The following is a 20,399-nucleotide window of genomic DNA, read 5'->3' on the forward strand; positions in this document are numbered from 1 at the left end:
GTCTTATTTTTTTTTTTTTTTTTTTTGTTGAGACGGAGTTTCACTCTTGTTACCCAGGCTGGAGTGCAATGGCGCAATCTCGGCTCACCGCAACCTCCGCCTCCTGGGTTCGGGCAATTCTCCTGCCTCAACCTCCTCAGTAGCTGGGATTACAGGCACGCGCCACCATGCCCAGCTAATGTTTTTGTATTTTTAGTAGAGACGGGGTTTCACCGTGTTGACCAGGATGGTCTCGATCTCTTGACCTCGTGATCCACCCGCCTCGGCCTCCCAAAGTGCTGGGATTACAGGCTTGAGCCACCGCGCCCGGCGGAGGTCTTATTTAAGAGATACATTTTATTTTATTTTATTTTATTTTATTTTATTTTATTTTATTTTTTTTGAGACGGAGTTTCACTCACGTTACCCAGGCTGGAGTGCAATGGCGCGATCTCGGCTCACCGCAACCTCCGCCTCCTGGGTTCAGGCAATTCTCCTGCCTCAGCCTCCTGAGTAGCTGGGATTACAGGCACGCGCCACCATGCCCAGCTAATTTTTTGTAGTTTTAGTAGAGACGGGGTTTCACCATGTTGACCAGGATGGTCTCGATCTCTTGACCTCGTGATCCACCCGCCTCGGCCTCCCAAAGTGCTGGGATTACAGGCGTGAGCCACCGCGCCCGGCCAAGAGATATATTTTATAAGGCTATAGCTGTCATAGATAGTAAATCTTCTGATGGATCTGGGCAAAGTAAATAGAAAATGTTCTGGAAAGGGTTCATTGTTGTAGATGCCATTAAGAACACTTATGATTCATGGGAAGAGATCAAATTATCAACATTAACAGGATATGGAAGAAACTTAATTGCAACTCTGATGGATGACGTTGAGAGGTTCAAGACTTGAATGGAGGAAGTTACTGCAGATGGGGTAGAAATTGCAAGAGAACTAAAATTAGAAGTAGAGCCTGAAGATAAGCCTGAATTGCTATAATCTTATGAGAAAACTTGAATGGATGAGAATTTGCTTATTATAGATGAGCAAAGAAAGTAGTTTCTTGAAATGGAGTCTACTTCTGGTGAAGGTGCAATGAACATTGTTGAAATGACAACAAAGGATTTTGAATATCACATCAACTTAGTTGATAAAGCAGTGGCAGGTTTTGAGAGGATTCACTCCTAATTTTTTTTTTTTTTTTGAGATGGAGTTTCTCTCTTGTTAAGCCCAGGCTGGGGTGCAATGGAGCAATCTTGGCTCACCACAACCTCCGTTTCCCAGGTTCAAGTGATTCTCCTGCCTCAGCCTCCTGAGTAGCTGGGATTACAGGCATGCACCACCATGCCTGGATAATTTTTTTTTTTTTTTTTAGTAGAGAAGGAGTTTCTTCATGTTGGTCAGGCTGGCCTTGAACTCCCAACTTCAGGTGATCTACCCGCCTCAGCCTCCCAAAGTGTTGGGATTACAGGCGTGAGCCACTGTGCCCTGCCCACTCCCCATTTTGAAAGTTCTGTTGTGAGTTAAATGCTGTCAGACAGCATTGCATGCTACAGAGAAACCTTTTGTGAAAGGAAGAGTCAATGGATGTGGCAGACTTCATTGTTGTCTTATTTTAAGAAATTGCCATAGCCATCCCAACCTTCAGTAGCCACTTTGATCAGTCAGCAGCTGTCAACATTGAGGCAAGATTCACCACCAGCACTAAGATTACAATTCATTGAAGGCTCAGATGACTATTAGCATTTTATAGCAATAATGTATTTTAAAATTAAGGTATATACATTGTCTTTTTAAACATAACTTTATTGCATGCTTAATAGCATTCAATATAATATAAACATAACTTTTACATGCTTTGGGAAATCAAAAAATTTGTGTGACTTGTTTTGTTGTGGTGGTTTAGAACCAAACCCACAATATTTCTCAGATATGTTTGTATATTTGTGTGATTATATGAGATTTGGACCAACTCTTAATTTTAGAATAATATATCTCCCCTGTATGCCACTAAAGAATTGGTACTGTTATTGTTAGACTAGAACCTAACATTGCTTATGGGTCTTTTTTTTTTTGGTGACAGAGTCTTGAACTGGGCTGGAGTGCAGTGGTGTGATCTCAACTCACTGCAACCTCCACTTCCTGGGTTCAAGCAGTTCTGCCTCAGCCTCCCAAGTAGCTGGGATTACAGGTGCCTACCACCATGCCTGGCAATTTTTTTTTTTTTTTTTTGTATTCTTAGTAGAGACGGGGTTTCATTATGTTGGTCAGGCTAGTCTGGAACTCCTGACCTTGTGATCAGCCCACCTTGGCCTCCCAAAGTGCTGGAATTACAGGTGTGAGCCACTGCGCCTGGCCTGCTTATGGGTCTCATAAGCAATGAAAACTTTACTATTTGTTGAATTAGAATGTATATTGACTTATTAGCAATTAGTAGAAAGGAGTTTTATTCAAAGAATGTGAAGAAGCCCAAGTTTAGCTTGAATATTTAGGAATATATAAAAGTAGCATTAAATGTTTCTTCTTAATTTATTATAGCTTCTATATGCTTGTCAGTATGTAAATGTATATGCTTACAAACATACTTTTAATAAATTAAGGTAATAATTGTGATATATTTTTAATAGTGGAACTTGGGCCGGGCGTGGTGGCTCATGCCTGTAATCCCAGCACTTTGGGAGGCCGAGGCGGGTAGATCACGAGATCTCATCTTGGCCAAAATTGTGAAACCCTGTCTCTACTAAAAATACAAAAATTAGCCGGGATTGGTGACACGCGCCTGTGGTCCCAGCTACTTGGGAGGCCGAGGCAGAAGAATCACCGGAACCCAGGAGGCTGAGGTTGCAGTGAGCTGAGATTGCGCCGCTGCACTCCAGCCTGGCGACAGAGCAAGACTCCGTCTCAAAAAATATATATATATATGTATATATTGGAACTTGGAAAAATTTTTTTAATAGTTGATCTAATTCTAGGTTAGAACAGTAAATAATTGATTCATAGGAATTCTTATTCTTACAAAATTTGCATATTTCTCAAGAATTGCCTTTAAAAAATTTTCTTTTTATAGGTAGACTGGCGTCGTTCCTTCATTACCACTGATGTTAATCCTTACTATGATTCATTTGTCAGATGGCAGTTTTTAACATTAAGAGAAAGAAACAAAATTAAATTTGGGAAGCGGTAAGTTTGTTGTGCTTGAGCATAATAAAGCAAAAGTCAGTTGAGCATGGTGGCTCATGCCTGTAATCCCATTACTTTAGGAAACTGAGGTGAGGAGCTTGCTCGAGGCCAGGAGTTTGAGACCAGCCTGGGAACATAGTGAGACCACATCTCTCTCTCTATGTATATATATAAAAATTAGCCAGGCATGGTGGCATGCACCTGTAGTCCTAGCTACTTGAGACGATGGGGCAGGAGGATTGCTTACATGAATAAATAAATACCTCATAGCCTATATTTTTCCATTATCTTTCTGTTTTTAAAATACTTTTTTTGATTCTATTCTCTTGTATCCTTTGTTTTCCTTTTTTCCTTACCAGTGTCTTAATTTCTCTGAGCTGCTTAGTGTTTATGACAGATATAACCAGGGAGAATGGGAGTGTGGGCTTTCATCATCTTACTAAAGAAGTGAAAATAAGTTATCTTTTTTGATTAATCTACATAATCAACTTCCTTGATAGTTTCATTTCTTAAGTCATTTTATAATCTTCTGTTTCATACCACAAAGCCAAGATCAGTGTGTATTTTTCAGTGGTACTACCTTTGATGAAGGCTGAAAGCTTTCATTAAATAAGTAGGTTGACAGTGGAACTCTACCGTAAGAGTACACATAATAGATATAGATAACTACTCAGAAGTTTTAAAGACGTGTAAGAAATTAGGTGCAGCACCGGCAAATATGTTAGGATAAAATGTAAATATAATAATGTTTGTCACTTACTGTTTATTTTTTAGATATACCATTTATTCTCCAAAAGATGGACAGCCTTGCATGGATCATGATAGACAAACTGGAGAGGTGATTATCTGTGAGATAGAGTCGCTATTATAATAATCCTTAATATGACCATAGAGTTTAAGAAATAGAAACCTAAAAATAACTTGATTGCAGTGCTGAGGGATATAGTCCTGATACTCTGGTGGGTATGAAGAGGAGTCAGAATATCAATAGAGGTATTTGTATCTTGTATAGTACCTGGCTACCCTAAGAGTCATCTGAGAACAGCTGCATCAATTTGTTACCAGAAAGCACATTGTTGAGCCTCACTCCAAAATTGTTGAATCAAAAGTTCTGGGGGTGGGGCCCAGGATTATCTTTTTACAGGCTCTCAGTGTGATTTATATGCATGCTAATGTTGTGAAGCACCATTTGGAAAATAAACAGCTCTAAAAAGAAAGCATGGGGAGAGGTAATGAGATATGTGACTAACATTTGATGTACACAGATTCCATTTATATTTGCTTTGATCATGTGCCTTCTTGCATATTTCTAAAGTACTTCTAGCCATGCTTAGAAGTTCATCCTACATTCCTGTAAACACATTATGAACATTGTTCTCTGAAATACTTGAGTAAATCGAGGGTAAGCGATTTGGCTAAATCCATGGCACAGTAGAAATCAGTGACAGTGCCAGCATCTGAACTTATGATCCTCTATGATTGCGTCATTCTTAATTACCATCTTTGAACATATTTTCAAAATCAGCCTTCAATTTTGATATAACGTATCAAAGTGAGAGTTGATCAAAATTTTAAAAGATGTGAGAGACTTAAGAAGACCCAGTAAAGTTTTAATATAGCCAATGGCAGCAGTATCCTAGATTTCAATAATCCTTTATAGATTTTTCAAAGCAGTTTTTATCCATTATCTGTTGTGTTCCTCAGAACAGTCCTATCTGAGACACAGCATCCTTATTTTACAGTTGAGGAAAGAAAGGCTTAGAGAGAGTGTGACTACCTTGGGTCAAACCATTAGTAAGGGAGCAGACTAAGTTTAGAATACACATTATCTCTGACCTCTGGTCCAGTGTCTTTCTTGGATGACTACTCTGTGGGATGTGCTCTGGGATGGAATTAAGGTTGATTGTATCTTCTTACCTCCACTTTGGCAAGCACTATTTTGGGTGATTACTCCAAATCTCTCCTTACATACTGGACTTCTGTGTGGATATGGTTAGTACACCACCGGCAATCTCTTTGCTGGAAAGAAAAATTATTCTAATAATGCAGGAACTCATTTTAGGGATTTGAATCAAATCTCTCACATAGATTAGCAGGTTTAAGTCAAGTGCTTTTGCCCTTCAAATTTTTGTATTGTTTATTTCCTTAGGGTGTTGGACCTCAGGAATATACTTTAGTCAAATTGAAGGTGCTTGAGCCATACCCATCTAAATTAAGGTAGGTTTGCCAGAGTAATTGCTTCATCATTTCTGAACCATCAGATAGTTATTATAGAGTCGACAACATGTTTTTACATCAGTATTTGTTTTTTCTTCTTAGTGGCCTAAAAGGTAAAAATATTTTCTTGGTGGCTGCTACTCTCAGACCTGAGACCATGTTTGGGCAGACAAATTGTTGGGTTCGTCCTGATATGAAGTACATTGGATTTGAGACAGTGAATGGTGATATATTCATCTGTACCCAAAGAGCAGCCAGGAATATGTCCTACCAGGGCTTTACCAAAGACAATGGTGTGGTGCCTGTTGTTAAGGAATTAATGGGGGAGGTAAGTTGGATAGCAGATATTTTTATTTTAATTCACACATTTCAAGGAAAATTTTAACAGTGAATATTGAGAAAAGAGCATTTAAACCTTAAAAAATGAGGTATACATGCAGTAAAGTGTGTAAATAGTGTGTATTTTTGTGCATTTTCATATGTATATATACTTTCGTAAGCACCACCTAAATCAAGATATAGAAGGTTTTAGCACTCCAGAAAGCTCTCTCATGTCCATATTATTAGTACTCACTTCTCTCCTCCACAGGTAACCACTGCTCTGACTTCACCAAAGATTAGTTGTTGTTCTTGAACTTTACGTAATGGAATTGTACAGTCTGACTGTTTTGTGTCTGGCTTTTTTTGCTTAACATTATGTTTGTGAGATTCATACATGTTGTCGGAGGGTTTTTTTTTATTGTTGTGTAATATTCATTGTCATTGTATGACTGTATCACGAATATAGCATATTTGATTTTTATGTTTCAGCTCAGTAAGTATCTCGTTGAAAATATAGGCAGTCTTCCCCAAGAGTTTTAATAGCTACATTAGGCATTATATTATTTTTAAAATACTATTACCTGAATTCCTGATAATACTAAATTTGGAATTCTGCTTTTTTTTTTTTTTTTTTTTTGGTGAAGACAGTCTTGCTTGATATTAATTAAATCTGGATGGCTACACACCTCATCTCCTTTATTATCAGTATTTCTGAGTGTGTTTTATTCCATTTAGTGAATGCTGATCTTTTCTTTGGTATCTTAAGTAACTTTTTTCTGTTTTGAGATGGAGCCTCACACTGTCGCCCAGGCTGTGGTGCAGTGGTGAGATCTCAGCTCACTGCAATCTCTGCCTCTTGGGTTCAAGCAATTCTCCTGCCTCAGCCTCCTAAGTAGTTGGGTCTACAGGCATGCGCCAGCATTCCCAGCTAATTTTTTTGTATCTTTAGTAGAGACGGGGGTTTCACCATGCTGGCCAGGATGGTCTCAATCTCCTGACCTTGTGATCCACCCGCCTCCGTCTCTCAAAGTGCTGGGATTACAGGCATGAACCGCCATGCCCAGCCTTAAATAACTTTGTAAAAGAAAAATATGAGTAGAGTACCATCTCAATTCTTTTAAATTGAACTCTTTTATTCCTTATTTTATACTTTCTTTTTATTTGATTGTAATATATTTGCAAGTCTCAAAATTCAAAAGACACAAAAAGATATAAAAGTTCTCCATTCTAGAGGTAGTTAGTAATATATATATCTTGTGTATCCTAGAAATATTTCATATATACACAAATGAATATGCACATACTCTTTCTCCCTCTGTTTTTACATAAATGGCAATATACTTTATATACATTGTACCACATCTTGCTTTTTTATTTATCTCTTGGCAATCATTTGATCAGTACATAAACAGCTTTATTCTTATTTTTTTATAGCTACATAGTATTTTATTGTTTGGCTGTGCCACAGTTTACTTCACCATTCTCTATTAATGGATATTTGAATTGTTTCCTGCCTTTTTTTGTCACAAGCAGCACTGCCACATCTCCTTAGTTCCTCATTTTGGAATTTTGTCTGAGAAATTCTTGGGAACTGTATTAGGGACACACATATTATCCTATTCTTAATGCAGCTTTTCTCCCTGTTAATTTGAGCAAATTCTGGAGTGAGAGGAATGGATGTTATAAATTGCAAAATAGCTGGGCGCAGTGGCTCATGCCTGTAATCCCAGCACTTTGGGAGGCTGAGGCGGGTGGATCACGAGGTCAAGAGACCGAGATCATCTTGGCCAACATGGTGAAACCCCGTCTCTACTAAAAACGCAAAAATTAACTGGGCATGGTGGCGTGCACCTGTAGTCTCTGCTACTCGGAAGGCTGAGGCAGGAGAATTGCTTGAACCCAGGAGGCGAAGGTTGCGGTGAGCCGAGATCACACCATTGCACTCCAGCCTGGGTAACAAGAGCAAAACTCCATCACAAAAAAAAGAAAAAAAATTGCAAAATAGTTTCAACCTTTAAAATGGTTATAATATTTAACTGTTATCCATATAAAGGCAGGTTATATGTACATATATGAATAAAATGGGATGGGTGGGAATTATATGGAAAGGAAAAGGGTGTTACTTAGCTAGAGCAAACAGCTGCAAATTCTTTGTTGTCATCTGAGAATTTGGGTCTAAAATTGCTTAATATTTTGGATTTTTTCTTTCTTTCTTTTTGTTTTTGAGATAGGGTTTCACCATGTTGTCCAGGTGGGTCTTGAACTCCTTACCTCAGATGATCCACCCACCTTGGCCTCCCAAAGTGCTGGGATTACAGGCATGAGCCACCATGCCCGGCTTTTTTTTTTTTTTCTTTAGATGGAGTCTCCCTCTGTCCCCCAGGCTGGAGTGCAGTGGCACAATCTTGGCTCACAGCAACCTTCACCTCCTGGGTTTAAGCAGTTCTCTGCATCAGCCTCCTGAGTAGCTGGAATTACAGGCTGGTCTTGAACTCCTGACCTCATGATCTACTCACCTTGGCCTCCCAAAGTGCTGGGATTACAGGCGTGAGCCACTGCGCCTGGCTATCTTTTGGATTTTTTCAAGTGAAATTAGAACTATCCTTTTAGTTTGTCTTCATAATTACTATTTTAAATACATACGTAGTATCCATTCTTGTTCCTGTAGCATATTTTGTTAAATCATTTTTTCTATCTTTGTTGTTTCTAACAACAAATTAACTATTAGTAAATAAAAATTAACAAATTAACAAATTAGTAAATAAAAATAAAATAAAATTATTTTTCCTCTAGTAGATATAAAAGAATATGTTTTGTTTTACTTCATATGTATTTTATTTATGTTCATTTTTTGTTGTTGTTGTTTCTTTTTTTTTTTTTTTTTGAGACAGAGTCTTGCTTTGTTACCCAGGCTGGAGTGCAGTGGCACAATCTCAGCTCACTGCAACCTTCACCTCCTGGGTTCAAGCAATTCTCCTGCCTCAGCCTCCTGAGTACCTGGGATTACAGGTGCCTGCCACCATGCCTGGCTAATTTTTTGTATTTTTATAGAGACGGGGTTTCACCATGTTGCCCAGGATGGTCTCGAGCTCCTGACCGCAGGTGATCCGCCAGCCTTTGCCTCCCAACATGCTGGAATTACAGATGGGAGCCACCATGCCCGGCCTATATTCATTTTTTAGTCGATAGAAATTGTATTTATGGTACACAACATGTTTTGACATATATGTACATTGTGAAATGGCTACATTAAGATAATTAACAAATGCATACCTTACATATTTTCTGTGGTGAGAACAATTAAAATATAAGTCAGGTGCAGTGGTGTGCACCTGTAGTGCCAGGTACTTGGGAGGCTGAGACCTCTGGAGGCTTGCCTGAGCCCAGGAGTTTGAGCCGGTAGAATGCTGTGATAGCGCCTGTGAATAGCCACTACACTCTAGCCTGGGCAACATAGCAAGGCTCTGTCTCTTAAAAAAATCTACACGGCTGGTTTCAAGTATACAATACATTGTTATTTCCTATAGTCATCATGTTATACAATATACTTCTTGAATTTACTCCGATATATTTTTGATTACTAGCTTCTCAGGGCTTAAAATATTAACATAGTTTTAATTTTAATGGTCACAATGAATTTCTTCACCTTTTGTATTGATTTTTTTTTCTTATGCAGGAAATTCTTGGTGCATCACTTTCTGCACCTTTAACATCATATAAGGTGATTTATGTTCTCCCGATGCTAACTATTAAGGAGGATAAAGGTAAAGAGTTTATGTACTTCTACAGATATTTTGGTAATCACATCTTGGTTCTAGTCATTAATTCCACACTTTGTTTTATAAGGCACTGGTGTGGTTACAAGTGTTCCTTCCGACTCCCCTGATGATAATGCTGCCCTCAGAGACTTGAAGAAAAAGCAAGTAAGTATCTGAGTTTTATATTTGTATTTCCTCCTCCCATCTCATTGCTTAGGTACTGCTGAACTACACTGTGGGACTAGGCTAAAAAGCTAAGCATTTATTTTTAAACTGCTACTTCTAACCTGTTTCTTGATGTTTATATATTTCCTGTGGTTTGAATTTTAATTATGTTTCACAGAATTTTGAAAAAGTTTTCTGATATTCACATTTTCATTGAAATCTAGCATATGAACCTCAGTTAAAATGATATGTGTATGTCTTTATACATTTTTGCTTTTGGCTATACATTTTCATCATTTAGGCTGTTCATTATAACTTAAGCTATTACATTTTTGAAGGTTACAGACCCCTTCTTAAAATATTTGGTAAAATTAGAAAATTGCTCTCTATGGAGAGAAGAACAAATAATAGTTTTAAGAAAGTTTGGGGGTTGCTTCTCTCAGTGATTTTACCAGTAAAGTGTTGATCATTAGTGTTAAATTGCAAATTTTTTTGTAGGCCTTACGAGCAAAGTATGGAATTAGAGATGACATGGTCTTGCCATTTGAGCCGGTGAGTACGTAGATAATTCAGAATATTCACATCCATCTTTTTATCAGAGAAAAAGAAGTGCTAACATGTTTTCCTTGTAACAAAATTAATTGATGGAGTATGAAAATAAGAGAGAGTTTGCTTAAGTATTTACTCACTTTTCATTCATATCTGCTATTATAGATAAGACCAAAAGAAAAACTAACAATTATTTTCTTACCACCTGGCATCTGCAGTTCTGGAACAAATGGCACTTTTGTTTGAGATGGAGTTTCACTATTTTCGCCTAGGCTGGAGTGCAATGGTGTGCTTTTGGCTTACTGCAACCTTCACCTCCTCAGTTCAAGCAGTTCTTCTGAACAATTCTTCTGCGTCAAGCCTCCCTAGTAGCTGGGATTACAGGTGCCTGCCACCACGCCTGGCTAATTTTTGTATTTTTACTAGAGATGGGATTTCACCATGTTGGCCAGGCTGGTCTTGAACTCCTGACCTTAGGTGATTTGCCCACCTTGGCCTCCCGAAGTGCTGGGATTATAGGCTTGAGCCACTGCACCTGGCCTACAAATAGCTTTTTAACATCACCAATAGTAGCTTGCTTTGCTAGTGTGATCAATTTCCTGGCCTCTAAAGACAAAATTTTGCCCTATTATGCATGAATGTTTATTTGTAACCATAATAACTTTAACAAAATCCTGTGCAACTCTGTTTTATGTTTCTTGAATTTTCATATTAGTGTTTGTAGAAGAAAAACTTTTAAATTACTAGCAAGTGATTTTCATTTCATGAAGGATCCAGAGGAATTAATGTAAACCAAAAGCACAACCATCCATGAAACTAGTTGTTTACTTCAGTGGTCCCCAACCTTATGGTGCGAGGGACTGGTTTTGTGGAAGACAGTTTTTCTATGGACTGGCAGGGTGTGGTGGGGAAATGGTTTCGAGATGAAACTGTACCACCTTACGTCATCAGGTATTAGATTCTCAATAAGGAGTGTGCAACCTAGATCCCTTCATGCACAGTTCACACTAGGGTTTGTGCTCCTGTGAGAATCTAATGTCACCCAGGATCTGACAGGAGGCATGGCTCAGGGGGTGATGCTCACCTGTTGCTCACCTTCTGCTGTGTGGCCTGGTTCCTAATGCCATGGACTGGTACCAGTCTGCATCCCTGTAATTGGGGGCCCCTGGTTTATATATTTTGCTAGTTTTAGCATGAATTACTTAGATAATTATATGCCAGCAGAGGATAGAGTGCTGGGAAAGGGGTGTGTGGTAGGGGCAGGGTATTGGAAGAGGGGTTGGTGCACAGAGTATGGATGGTTCCTGTGGAGAGTAGGAGAACAAATTTACATTCGGAAGTTAGTCTCTCTGTGATTACTCAGTGTGTGGCAGTGTCGTAATGACATATAAAATCCGAAATGTCTTTAATGGACATTAGAGGCAAAAGGACTGTGCCCCATAGGGCTGTGTTAAGTCAGTGTGAACAGGTTCCTGATTGCTGTTTGCTGCAGGTGCCGGTCATTGAAATCCCAGGTTTTGGAAATCTTTCCGCCGTAACCATCTGTGATGAGTTGAAAATTCAGAGCCAGAATGACCGAGAAAAACTTGCAGAAGCAAAGGAGAAGTTATATCTAAAAGGATTTTATGATGGTGTAAGTAATTTTTTGTTTTTATTTGATTTACTCCATGCTCTGTGGCTTTCTTCTTAATTAGAAAAAGTGTAGAAAAATTTAACATAGTTTCACCTATACATTGATTTAAGAGCTTAATATGAGAATGTATCCTGTTTCCAAATTTCTATTTTTTTTTTCATGTCCTTTGTCCAAAAGCATTTTCAGAAATTGTCTTTTTTGTGCCCTCTAGGGATCTCTATGGAGTGAATTTCTTGACATGATATTTCAAATTAGTTCATATTGTTATGCAGTAAACTTCAAAGGTTTATTGATTGGAGAACACCTGGTTCCTTCTTTTGCTCTTTTAGTTAAGGAGTTTATATTTTAGATAAGCAGTTTTTATTCAGTCCATTAATTTATTAATGTCTACTAAATGCCAGGTGAGCTCAACAAACATGTTCTGAACCATTCTTTTCTCCTAATTGTGCATATGTTAATGTGGTTTACGTTTCTATGGAAAGAAGGCTAGGCTAGAGAACATAAAAATTTAAACAAGTTGTTAGGTGCTTCAGGTTTAAATGAAGACTTTTAAGGACATCAACAAGTGTGTTTTTTAGTTTCAGCTTTCCTTCATTTTTCTGGATAACCAAGAATTGGTTATATATCTTTTATTGAAGTGACACATATTTTGAGTGATGATAAAAGCCGACACTTATATAGCACTTATATATTGGCTTACTTAATTCTGAAAATAACCCCATTCTGAAGTGCAGGCAGTCTTACCCCAATTTACAGATGAGGAAATGGAGGCACAAAGAGATTAACTGATTTCTTCGAGATTAGTCAGATAGTTAGCCAGGGATTCAAACTAGATAGCCTGGGTCGTGTGTGTGGGGTGGGGGGTGGTTAGGGGGACTGGGAGGGTAGCCTGGTGTGTGTGTGTGTGTGTGTGTGTGTTTGTGTGTGTGTGTGATGGAGTCTCACTCTGTTGCCCAGGCTGGAGTGCAGTGGCGCGATCTCAGCTCATTGTAGCTTCCACCTCCTGGGTTCCAGAGATTCTCCTGCCTCAGACTCCCGAACAGTTGGGACTACAGGCGCGTGCGGTCATACCCAGCTAATTTTTGATTTTTAGTAGAGATGGGGTTTTAACATATTGATCAGACTGGTCTCGAACTCCTGACCCACGGACAAGTGATCTGCCCCCCTCAGCCTCCCAAAGTGCGGGATTACAGGTGTGAGCCACTGCACCCGGCCAGATTTTTTTTTTTTTTTTTGAGACGGAGTTTTGTTCTGTTGCCCATTCTAGAGTACAGTGGCTCTGTCTCATCTCACTGTGACCTCTGCCTCCCGGGTTCAAGCAATTCTGCTGCCTCAGCCTCTCGAGTGGCTGGATTACAGGCGTGCACCACCATGCCCAGCTAATTCGGATTTGTGTTGTTAACTACACCATAATGTTCATTAAATATAACTTCGTTATGTTGGATTAAATAAATATTGAAGTATTTTGGTACATTAGAGGTTTAGAATGTCAAAAAAGAATGCCTGTCTTTTCTACCTAAGATAGAACAATTTGAGAGAAATACAAGAGTCATGTAGATGAAGGTGAAAATATCTGCTTTATTACCTAAGAAAGCTGGAAGGGGATTGAGACTTAATTGGTGGCAACAATGGATAAGCTAATACTTTGCCCTGGAATGTAATTGACCTACTGAGAAAAAGATAGAGGTGAAACAGTAGGCCTCCTTCTAAGAGCAAGGTTTATCACATGGCCAGGCAAAGAATACTCACCTGCAGCAGGCGGGGTTACAAAGAGGAGCCTAAATTAGATGAAGCCGAATATGCTTAGTTCTTTCTGAAACCATCAGGAATGAGGCGAGTTAGTGTAGTTGAAGCCTGTCCACGTGGAAACTTAAGAAGAAGTGGAAGTGAGTATTCCTTCCTAATCATGCTCACACTAGGTATCTCAGTTACTGACAGAAAGATAAGTGTGTTATAAATATTATCATGCTATACCAAAATGAAAAATTACCGTTATCAATATGATAAATTTCATACTACAGAAATTTCTGTGGGCAGAGAAAATTAATTAGGGAAAATTAGGAAAGAAACTCAAGGCAGATTCTAATTGTTTTATATGTGTTTTTCTCCCTTCTCATCCTTTTAGGTCATGTTGGTGGATGGATTTAAAGGACAGAAGGTTCAAGATGTAAAGAAGACGATTCAGAAAAAGATGATTGACACTGTACGTCATAGGCTATGCTCTGAAGGCTGTTTTAGAAGAACTGTTAGTTGATAGACTTGACTGTTATTAGCAGTGAGTTCTATAGTAGAACCTGGGGCTGTAATAAAGATATATAGTTTTGCAGCAGAAAATAGACCTATTTAGCAATTCATTTAACTTGAACATCCCATCTGTATTGGTGCTAAAGGTCATGTTCTAAAGTCAATGTGTGCATAGCATGTATAGAGAATTTGGATGATACTTCTGGCAGTGGCCACTGTAGATACTGGTAGTAGTTACAACCCCCTCTTTCTTTGGTGTTTTTTACTGTCATCCTCTTATCCTCCATTTTTGTTATAACTCTCTTCTAATTAGCTGAGTTAACTCCTACATTTTTATTTTTGACAACTTTGTATACCCATAATACAGAGACAATAAGTCTGTTAGGCTTTTTGAAATAAAAAAGCTGCAAATTTCCTCATTACCTTTCTGTAATTTAAATTTCTCTTCCTTGCAGGGGTTGACATTTAACCGTTTTAGTACTGATCTCCATCTCTTAGAGATATCTGATCTAAATGCTTGTGGTATGATTTTTTTCCCCCCCAGGGTTAGGCATCAGCCACTGATGACCTCCTCTTAGAAGGAGTAGGAGGAAGATCAAGGTTACACTCTTCCCCCTACTTTCTGTTTTCTCTTACGTCCCACATTTATCAGTATATACTGCTGTATACGCTGTCTTCTTCATACACTGTAGCAATAACTAATGTTAGATCAATAGTCATTATTTACATTTTTGAGACATGGCTCATCCATAATGTAGTGTACAATAATTTTTCATCCTCAGCTTTTGGTTTTCCCTGGGATTAATAATTATGTTTAATTTTTTTTTTTTTTTGAGATGGAGTCTTGCTCTGTTGCCCAGGCTGGAGTGCAATGGCGCACTCTCGGCTCACCGCAACCTCCGCCTCCCAGTTTAAGCGATTCTCCTGCCTCGGCCTTCCATGTAGGGGGGATTACAGGTGTGCGCCATCACACCTGGCTAATTTTTCTATTTTTAAGTAGAGACAGGGTTTCACCATGTTGGTCAGGCTGGTCTCGAACCCCTGACCTCGTGATCTGCCTGCCTCAGCCTCTCAAAGTGTTGGGATTACAGGCATTAGCCATTGCACCCACCTTTTTTTTTTTTTTTTTTTAAATTCTTAACTTTTTTTTTTTGAGATGAGTTTCACTCTTGTTGCCCGGGCTGGAGTGCAATGGCGTGATCTCGGCTCACCACAACCTCCACCTCCCGGGTTCAAGCAATTCTCCTGCCTCAGCCTCCCCAGTAGCTGAGATTACAGGTATGCACTGCCACACCCAGCTAATTTTGCATTTTTAGTAGGGGCAGGGTTTTTCCATTTTGGTCAGGCTGGTCTCGAACTCCTGACCTCAGGTGATCTGCCCGCCTTGGTCTCCCAGAGTGCTGGGATTACAGGCATGAGCCACCATGCCCCGGCCTTAAAATTCTTATTTTAAAATATCAATACTCTGTTTGTCAACTCCTTCCCAACTGTGTATTCTCTCACTCAGTTCAAACACATCAGTACGCTTTCAGTTCTGTCTCGGAGAAAGCTCTTCCAGAGCTTTCTGGCTTTAGTCTGAACTTGTTGCTTACTGTCCTGATGCACAGATGTTATCTTGTATGTTCCTCCAGTATTGCTAAGAATCCCCTTTGCTTCTTTTGAGCTGGATCTCCTGTTTCCTTGATCCCATGTCTGCGTCTTTCTTGTATTCTTTCTCATTTTGGCGAAGCTCTGCCTCTGAGCTTTTCTGAGAAAGGGTGTCTGGAAGGTAAATTGTTGTGACTTTTCATGTCTGAAATATGTCTTCTATCTTTATATTGGATTGCCTGGGTATGGATTCTGGATTGGAAATAATTTCCCTTAAAGACTTGAGGACATTATTACCTCATTGTCTCCTGGTTCATTAATGCTATTAGGAGTTGAAAACTCTTCTGGTAGTGATTGATGTTTTTGTAAGTAACTTGTTTCTCCTGACTTTGGAGGCTTGTACAATCTTTTTTTCTCCCAGTGTTCTGAAATTTCATGATTTGCCTTGGTGTAGGTCAATTTTCATTCATTCTACTGGGTGCTTGGTGGACCCCTTCAATGTGGAAACTTGTGTTCTTCAATTTGGGGAACAATTCTTGACTTTTTTCTTGATTATTTTTTTCTTATTCTCTATTTTCCCTTTTTGATTTCCTGTCATTCAGATACTGAACCTCTTAGCTTCTGGCAGTCCTGCTAGTCCTCTTTGTGGGACAGTCCCTCAGTGTTTTCCTCTTGAGCTTTTGTTTACTATGTGCTTTTATTTACTATTCGTGTGTGTATATGCATACAAATTTATAAGAACTTATTTTTAAAGAATCTTTGTTTGGAAAATTTCAAATGTATAAGAAAATAGAGAGTAGTATGATAAATTCCTGTATACCTATCACCCAGATTTAACAATTACTAATTTTGGGCCAGTCCAATAATTGATTTTTGTTTTCTGATTGATTTTGTTTTTAAATAGGGGTCTTGCTATATTGCCTAGGCTGGTCTGGCTTTGGGCTCAAGTGATCTTCCCATCTCAGCTTCTTGAGTAGCTGGGACTACAGGCATATGCTATCATGCCTGGCTGATTGGTCCTTTGTTGTAGGATGCTATTCTTTTTTCATAGGTGGGACATCTTAATCTTATTTCTCTGAGGAAGGCTGTTGACATATAATATATTTGGATATAAAAGTTTGTTTTTGCATATGGGTAGGACTTGTCACTGGGCTTCACTGGGGGAGATCTAGAAAGGGCCATTTGGGCCTTGGGGACTCCCGGATGTTAATTTTTTTTTAGTATTTGCATTTGGGTTTGTTAGATTTCCTCACAGAGGATTCTTCCAATCTCTAGCTCAAAAGGTCTAAGTGGCCAGGCATGGTGGCTTACGCCTGTAATCCCAGCACTTTGGGAGGCTGAGGTGGGCAGATCACTTGAGGTCAAGAGTTTGAAACTAGCCTGGCCAACATGGTGAAACCCTGTCTCTTCTAAAAATACAAAAATTTTCTGGCTGTGGCGGCACCTGCCTGTAATTCCAGCTATTTGGGAGGTTGATGCACGAGAATTGCTTGAACCTGGGAGGTTGCAGTGAGCCGATATGGCACCACTGTACTCCAGCCTGGGTGACAGAGCACTGTCTCAAAAAAAAAAAAAAAAAGGAAAGAAAGAAAGAAAAAAGAAAAAAGATCTAAGCAACTGAGCATTTTGGGAGTTGAATGGGAGAAGATAGCTAGGAATGTGTATCAACATGGTATGCTGACTTTCACTTAACTCCCTTGTTTTTACTGTGTTACTTCAACTTTCTCTCTAGTTCAGAGACTTTTTAAAAATCTTTTCCAGAGAAATAGCCTTTTTGTTTGTTCTGGCATAGGTAGGGGCAGTATATGGGATTCTAACCTCTATTTTATTTTATTTTTTCACCACTTCCAGGATACCCACTTCTTTAAATGACTTTAGTTGGTGCTCTTCTTTTCAGTCTCACCTTATCTCTATTTTTAGAGCTATTTAATGCCACCAATTTCTGAGTCTCTTAGAGGTACTAGAGTACAAACTGGATTGCTTCTCAGATTTTTCTGTTGTTGTCTTAGGATTCAGATAGCTTTTTAATTTCTGCTAATACATTTCTCATTCATGTCACTTTTTTGTTTTCAAAATTCAGTGAATATTTTTTCTTCTCTCATTCATTTTGCGTTTGGAGGTTCATGCCACTTGTAAAAGAAAAAAAAAAAACCCTCATTGTTGTCTTTTTATTGGTATTTTGAGAGGGAGTTAAATGTCTGTTTTTAATTTACCATCTTTAAACCAAATCCCAGTTATTTAATGTCAGTGAGAAGAATTGCATTAAAAACAGAACATGGAATCATTTTATGAATAATAATGCTGAACTTTGTTTTTAAAAATTATCCTAGCCTAAAATGTTTAGGATCATAATAGCATTGAAAGAGATTTGTGTTTGGTAAAAAAATCAAAAGCATGGTCAGTTTTCTAGTGGAAATTTTTCATGGCACTATAAATCTTCAGTAACAAGATTTTCTATGTTTAGTCTTTGTGTGTCTTTTTTATTTTTAAGCAGTTTATAAGAAGGATTAAAAAGCTTCCATAGGGCTGTGCCCTCCCCACCTCCACCAAAAAAAAACTCAGAAAACTATCATAGGAAGCCTAACCTTCAAACCTTAGGATTCAGAACTGCTAACCATCTTTTGTGGGTTTTTTTTCCTCTTTGTTCACTGTTTTATTTTTCACTGAAACGAGATAATCTGTAGCTGGAGAAAATGATCCACTTGAGGAAAATTCATGCCTTTTTAAAAGCAAGTGTTATATAGAGAGAAGGGTAGAAGGTAACTGACCTGGGGAAGATGGGGAAGACATAATGAAAATGTGGGGTTTCAGTTATTGGTGGTATAGTATTTTTTTGAAGAAATTTTTATCATCTTTGAGGAATGAAGATTGATTTGACTTAGTATCTAATACGTTTTTATTTACCTTCCTTCAGGGAGATGCACTTATTTACATGGAACCAGAGAAACAAGTGATGTCCAGGTCTTCAGATGAATGTGTCGTGGCTCTGTGTGACCAGTGGTTAGTCTCTCTTATAGCAAGATAATTCCCCTAATCAATTTGCTTCTCTTTGACTTAAAAAAAAAATCAATTTGTCCACTCCCAGGTACTTGGATTATGGAGAAGAGAACTGGAAGAAACAGACATCTCAGTGCTTGAAGAGCCTGGAAACGTAAGATGGGAGAAAGGGAGGGAAAAGAAGATGAAAAATGTGGAAACAATAAAGTTGAAATGAAACAAAGAAGTGAAGTGGTAAAAATACTTTGTCTTTTGCCTTTTTCTAGATTCTGTGAGGAGACCAGGAGGAATTTTGAAGCCACCTTAGCTTGGCTACAAGAACATGCTTGCTCAAGAACTTATGGTCTAGGTAAACAAACTTTAAATTTTTCTGTTTGGATAACTTTGCCAGTTACACAGAAAATATACATTTTTACGTTTCCCCTCCCCTCAGTTCTAGTGTTTTCTGAATTGAAAGCAAGAGGTTTTGGTTAGATGGTCAGGAAAACTAGGATGTAGTCCCCTATCATCTACTTGGTGGTAGAAATATGTCCTCTCTAATCTATATAGGTTTTATGGTGTGACTTTTTTATAGAGAGACTCCAAGCTTCAATCATTTTGTCGTTTTTTTTTTTGAGGCAGAGTCTTAACTCTGTTGCCCAGGTTGGAGGGCAGTGGTGTGATCTTGGCTAACTGCAACCTCTTCCTCCTGGGTTCAGGTGATTCTCCTGCCTCAGCCTCCCGAGTAGCTGGGATTACAAGTGCCTGCCACGATGCTCGGCTAATTTTTTTTTGTATTTTTAGTAGAGATGGGGTTTTACCATGTTGGCCACTTTGGTCTTGAACTCCACCTGCCTCAGCCTCCCAAAGTGCTGGGATTACAGGCATGAGCCTCCATGCCTGGACCATTTTGTCTTTTATCTACTATTTTATTTTTATTAATCAAGAATAATTTAAGAGCTTCCTAAATAAGTTATCTTTGTAAATGCTAAAGCCTTTTTCTTAAAAATGTGGATTCTGTAGATGAAATGTGTCTTAAGTTCCTCATGCATTGCTTTTTATTTTTCAGGCACTCGCCTGCCTTGGGATGAGCAATGGTTGATTGAATCACTTTCTGACTCCACTATTTACATGGCATTTTACACAGTCGCACACCTGTTGCAGGGGGGTGACTTGCATGGACAGGCAGAGTCTCCGCTGGGCATTAGGTTGGTAAACAGATAAGGGAAAGGAGCATAATTTGTTAGTAAGAGTTGTAATCTTTGATTTACATATTGAAATGTTTTCATAATAATTTATTTAGCAGAATTTAGTTGTAATGTTTTTGATTTTTTACTATTGAACTGGGAAAAATTAATAGCCCCTTATTATCATTATCTACTCTTCGTTCTTATGGAAGCTATTGTCCTTATTTATTCCTGTAACTACATTAAGAAAGAGATTCCTAATTCGTGGTCAGATTTGGGTATTGATTCTTTCAAAGAAATTACATATATATATATATATATATATATATATAAAATAATTTGTTTTATTTTTAATACAGACCGCAACAGATGACCAAGGAAGTTTGGGATTATGTTTTCTTCAAGGAGGCTCCATTTCCTAAGACTCAGATCCCAAAGGAAAAATTAGATCAGTTAAAGCAGGAGTTTGAATTCTGGTATCCTGTTGATCTTCGAGTCTCTGGCAAGGATCTCGTTCCAAATCATCTTTCATACTACCTTTATAATCACGTGGCTATGTGGCCGGAACAAAGGTGAATACTAAAATTGGTGTGGACTAAATTTGTTGATT

At 38.5% G+C, this 20,399-nt stretch overlaps 1 protein-coding gene across 2 annotated transcripts in view; it reads left to right on the forward strand.

Moving 5' to 3' along the window:
* LARS1 (leucyl-tRNA synthetase 1) overlaps positions 1–20,399 on the forward strand; it is a 72,600-nt gene that overhangs the window by 22,880 nt on the left and 29,321 nt on the right. For both annotated transcript variants that reach the window (XM_032250340.1, XM_032250341.1), the window contains 14 exons: positions 3,040–3,152; positions 3,927–3,990; positions 5,302–5,369; positions 5,472–5,697; positions 9,367–9,454; positions 9,537–9,613; positions 10,112–10,165; positions 11,655–11,795; positions 13,921–13,998; positions 18,541–18,626; positions 18,712–18,777; positions 18,890–18,972; positions 19,672–19,810; positions 20,149–20,361. In XM_032250340.1, coding sequence (XP_032106231.1) covers positions 3,040–3,152; positions 3,927–3,990; positions 5,302–5,369; positions 5,472–5,697; positions 9,367–9,454; positions 9,537–9,613; positions 10,112–10,165; positions 11,655–11,795; positions 13,921–13,998; positions 18,541–18,626; positions 18,712–18,777; positions 18,890–18,972; positions 19,672–19,810; positions 20,149–20,361 — 1,496 coding nt within the window. The remainder of the gene's footprint in view (positions 1–3,039; positions 3,153–3,926; positions 3,991–5,301; positions 5,370–5,471; positions 5,698–9,366; positions 9,455–9,536; positions 9,614–10,111; positions 10,166–11,654; positions 11,796–13,920; positions 13,999–18,540; positions 18,627–18,711; positions 18,778–18,889; positions 18,973–19,671; positions 19,811–20,148; positions 20,362–20,399) is intronic.

This window comes from Sapajus apella, unplaced genomic scaffold (genome assembly GCF_009761245.1).
Source record: "Sapajus apella isolate SASKATOON/1434 unplaced genomic scaffold, GSC_monkey_1.0 scaffold71, whole genome shotgun sequence".
NCBI lineage: Eukaryota > Metazoa > Chordata > Mammalia > Primates > Cebidae > Sapajus > Sapajus apella.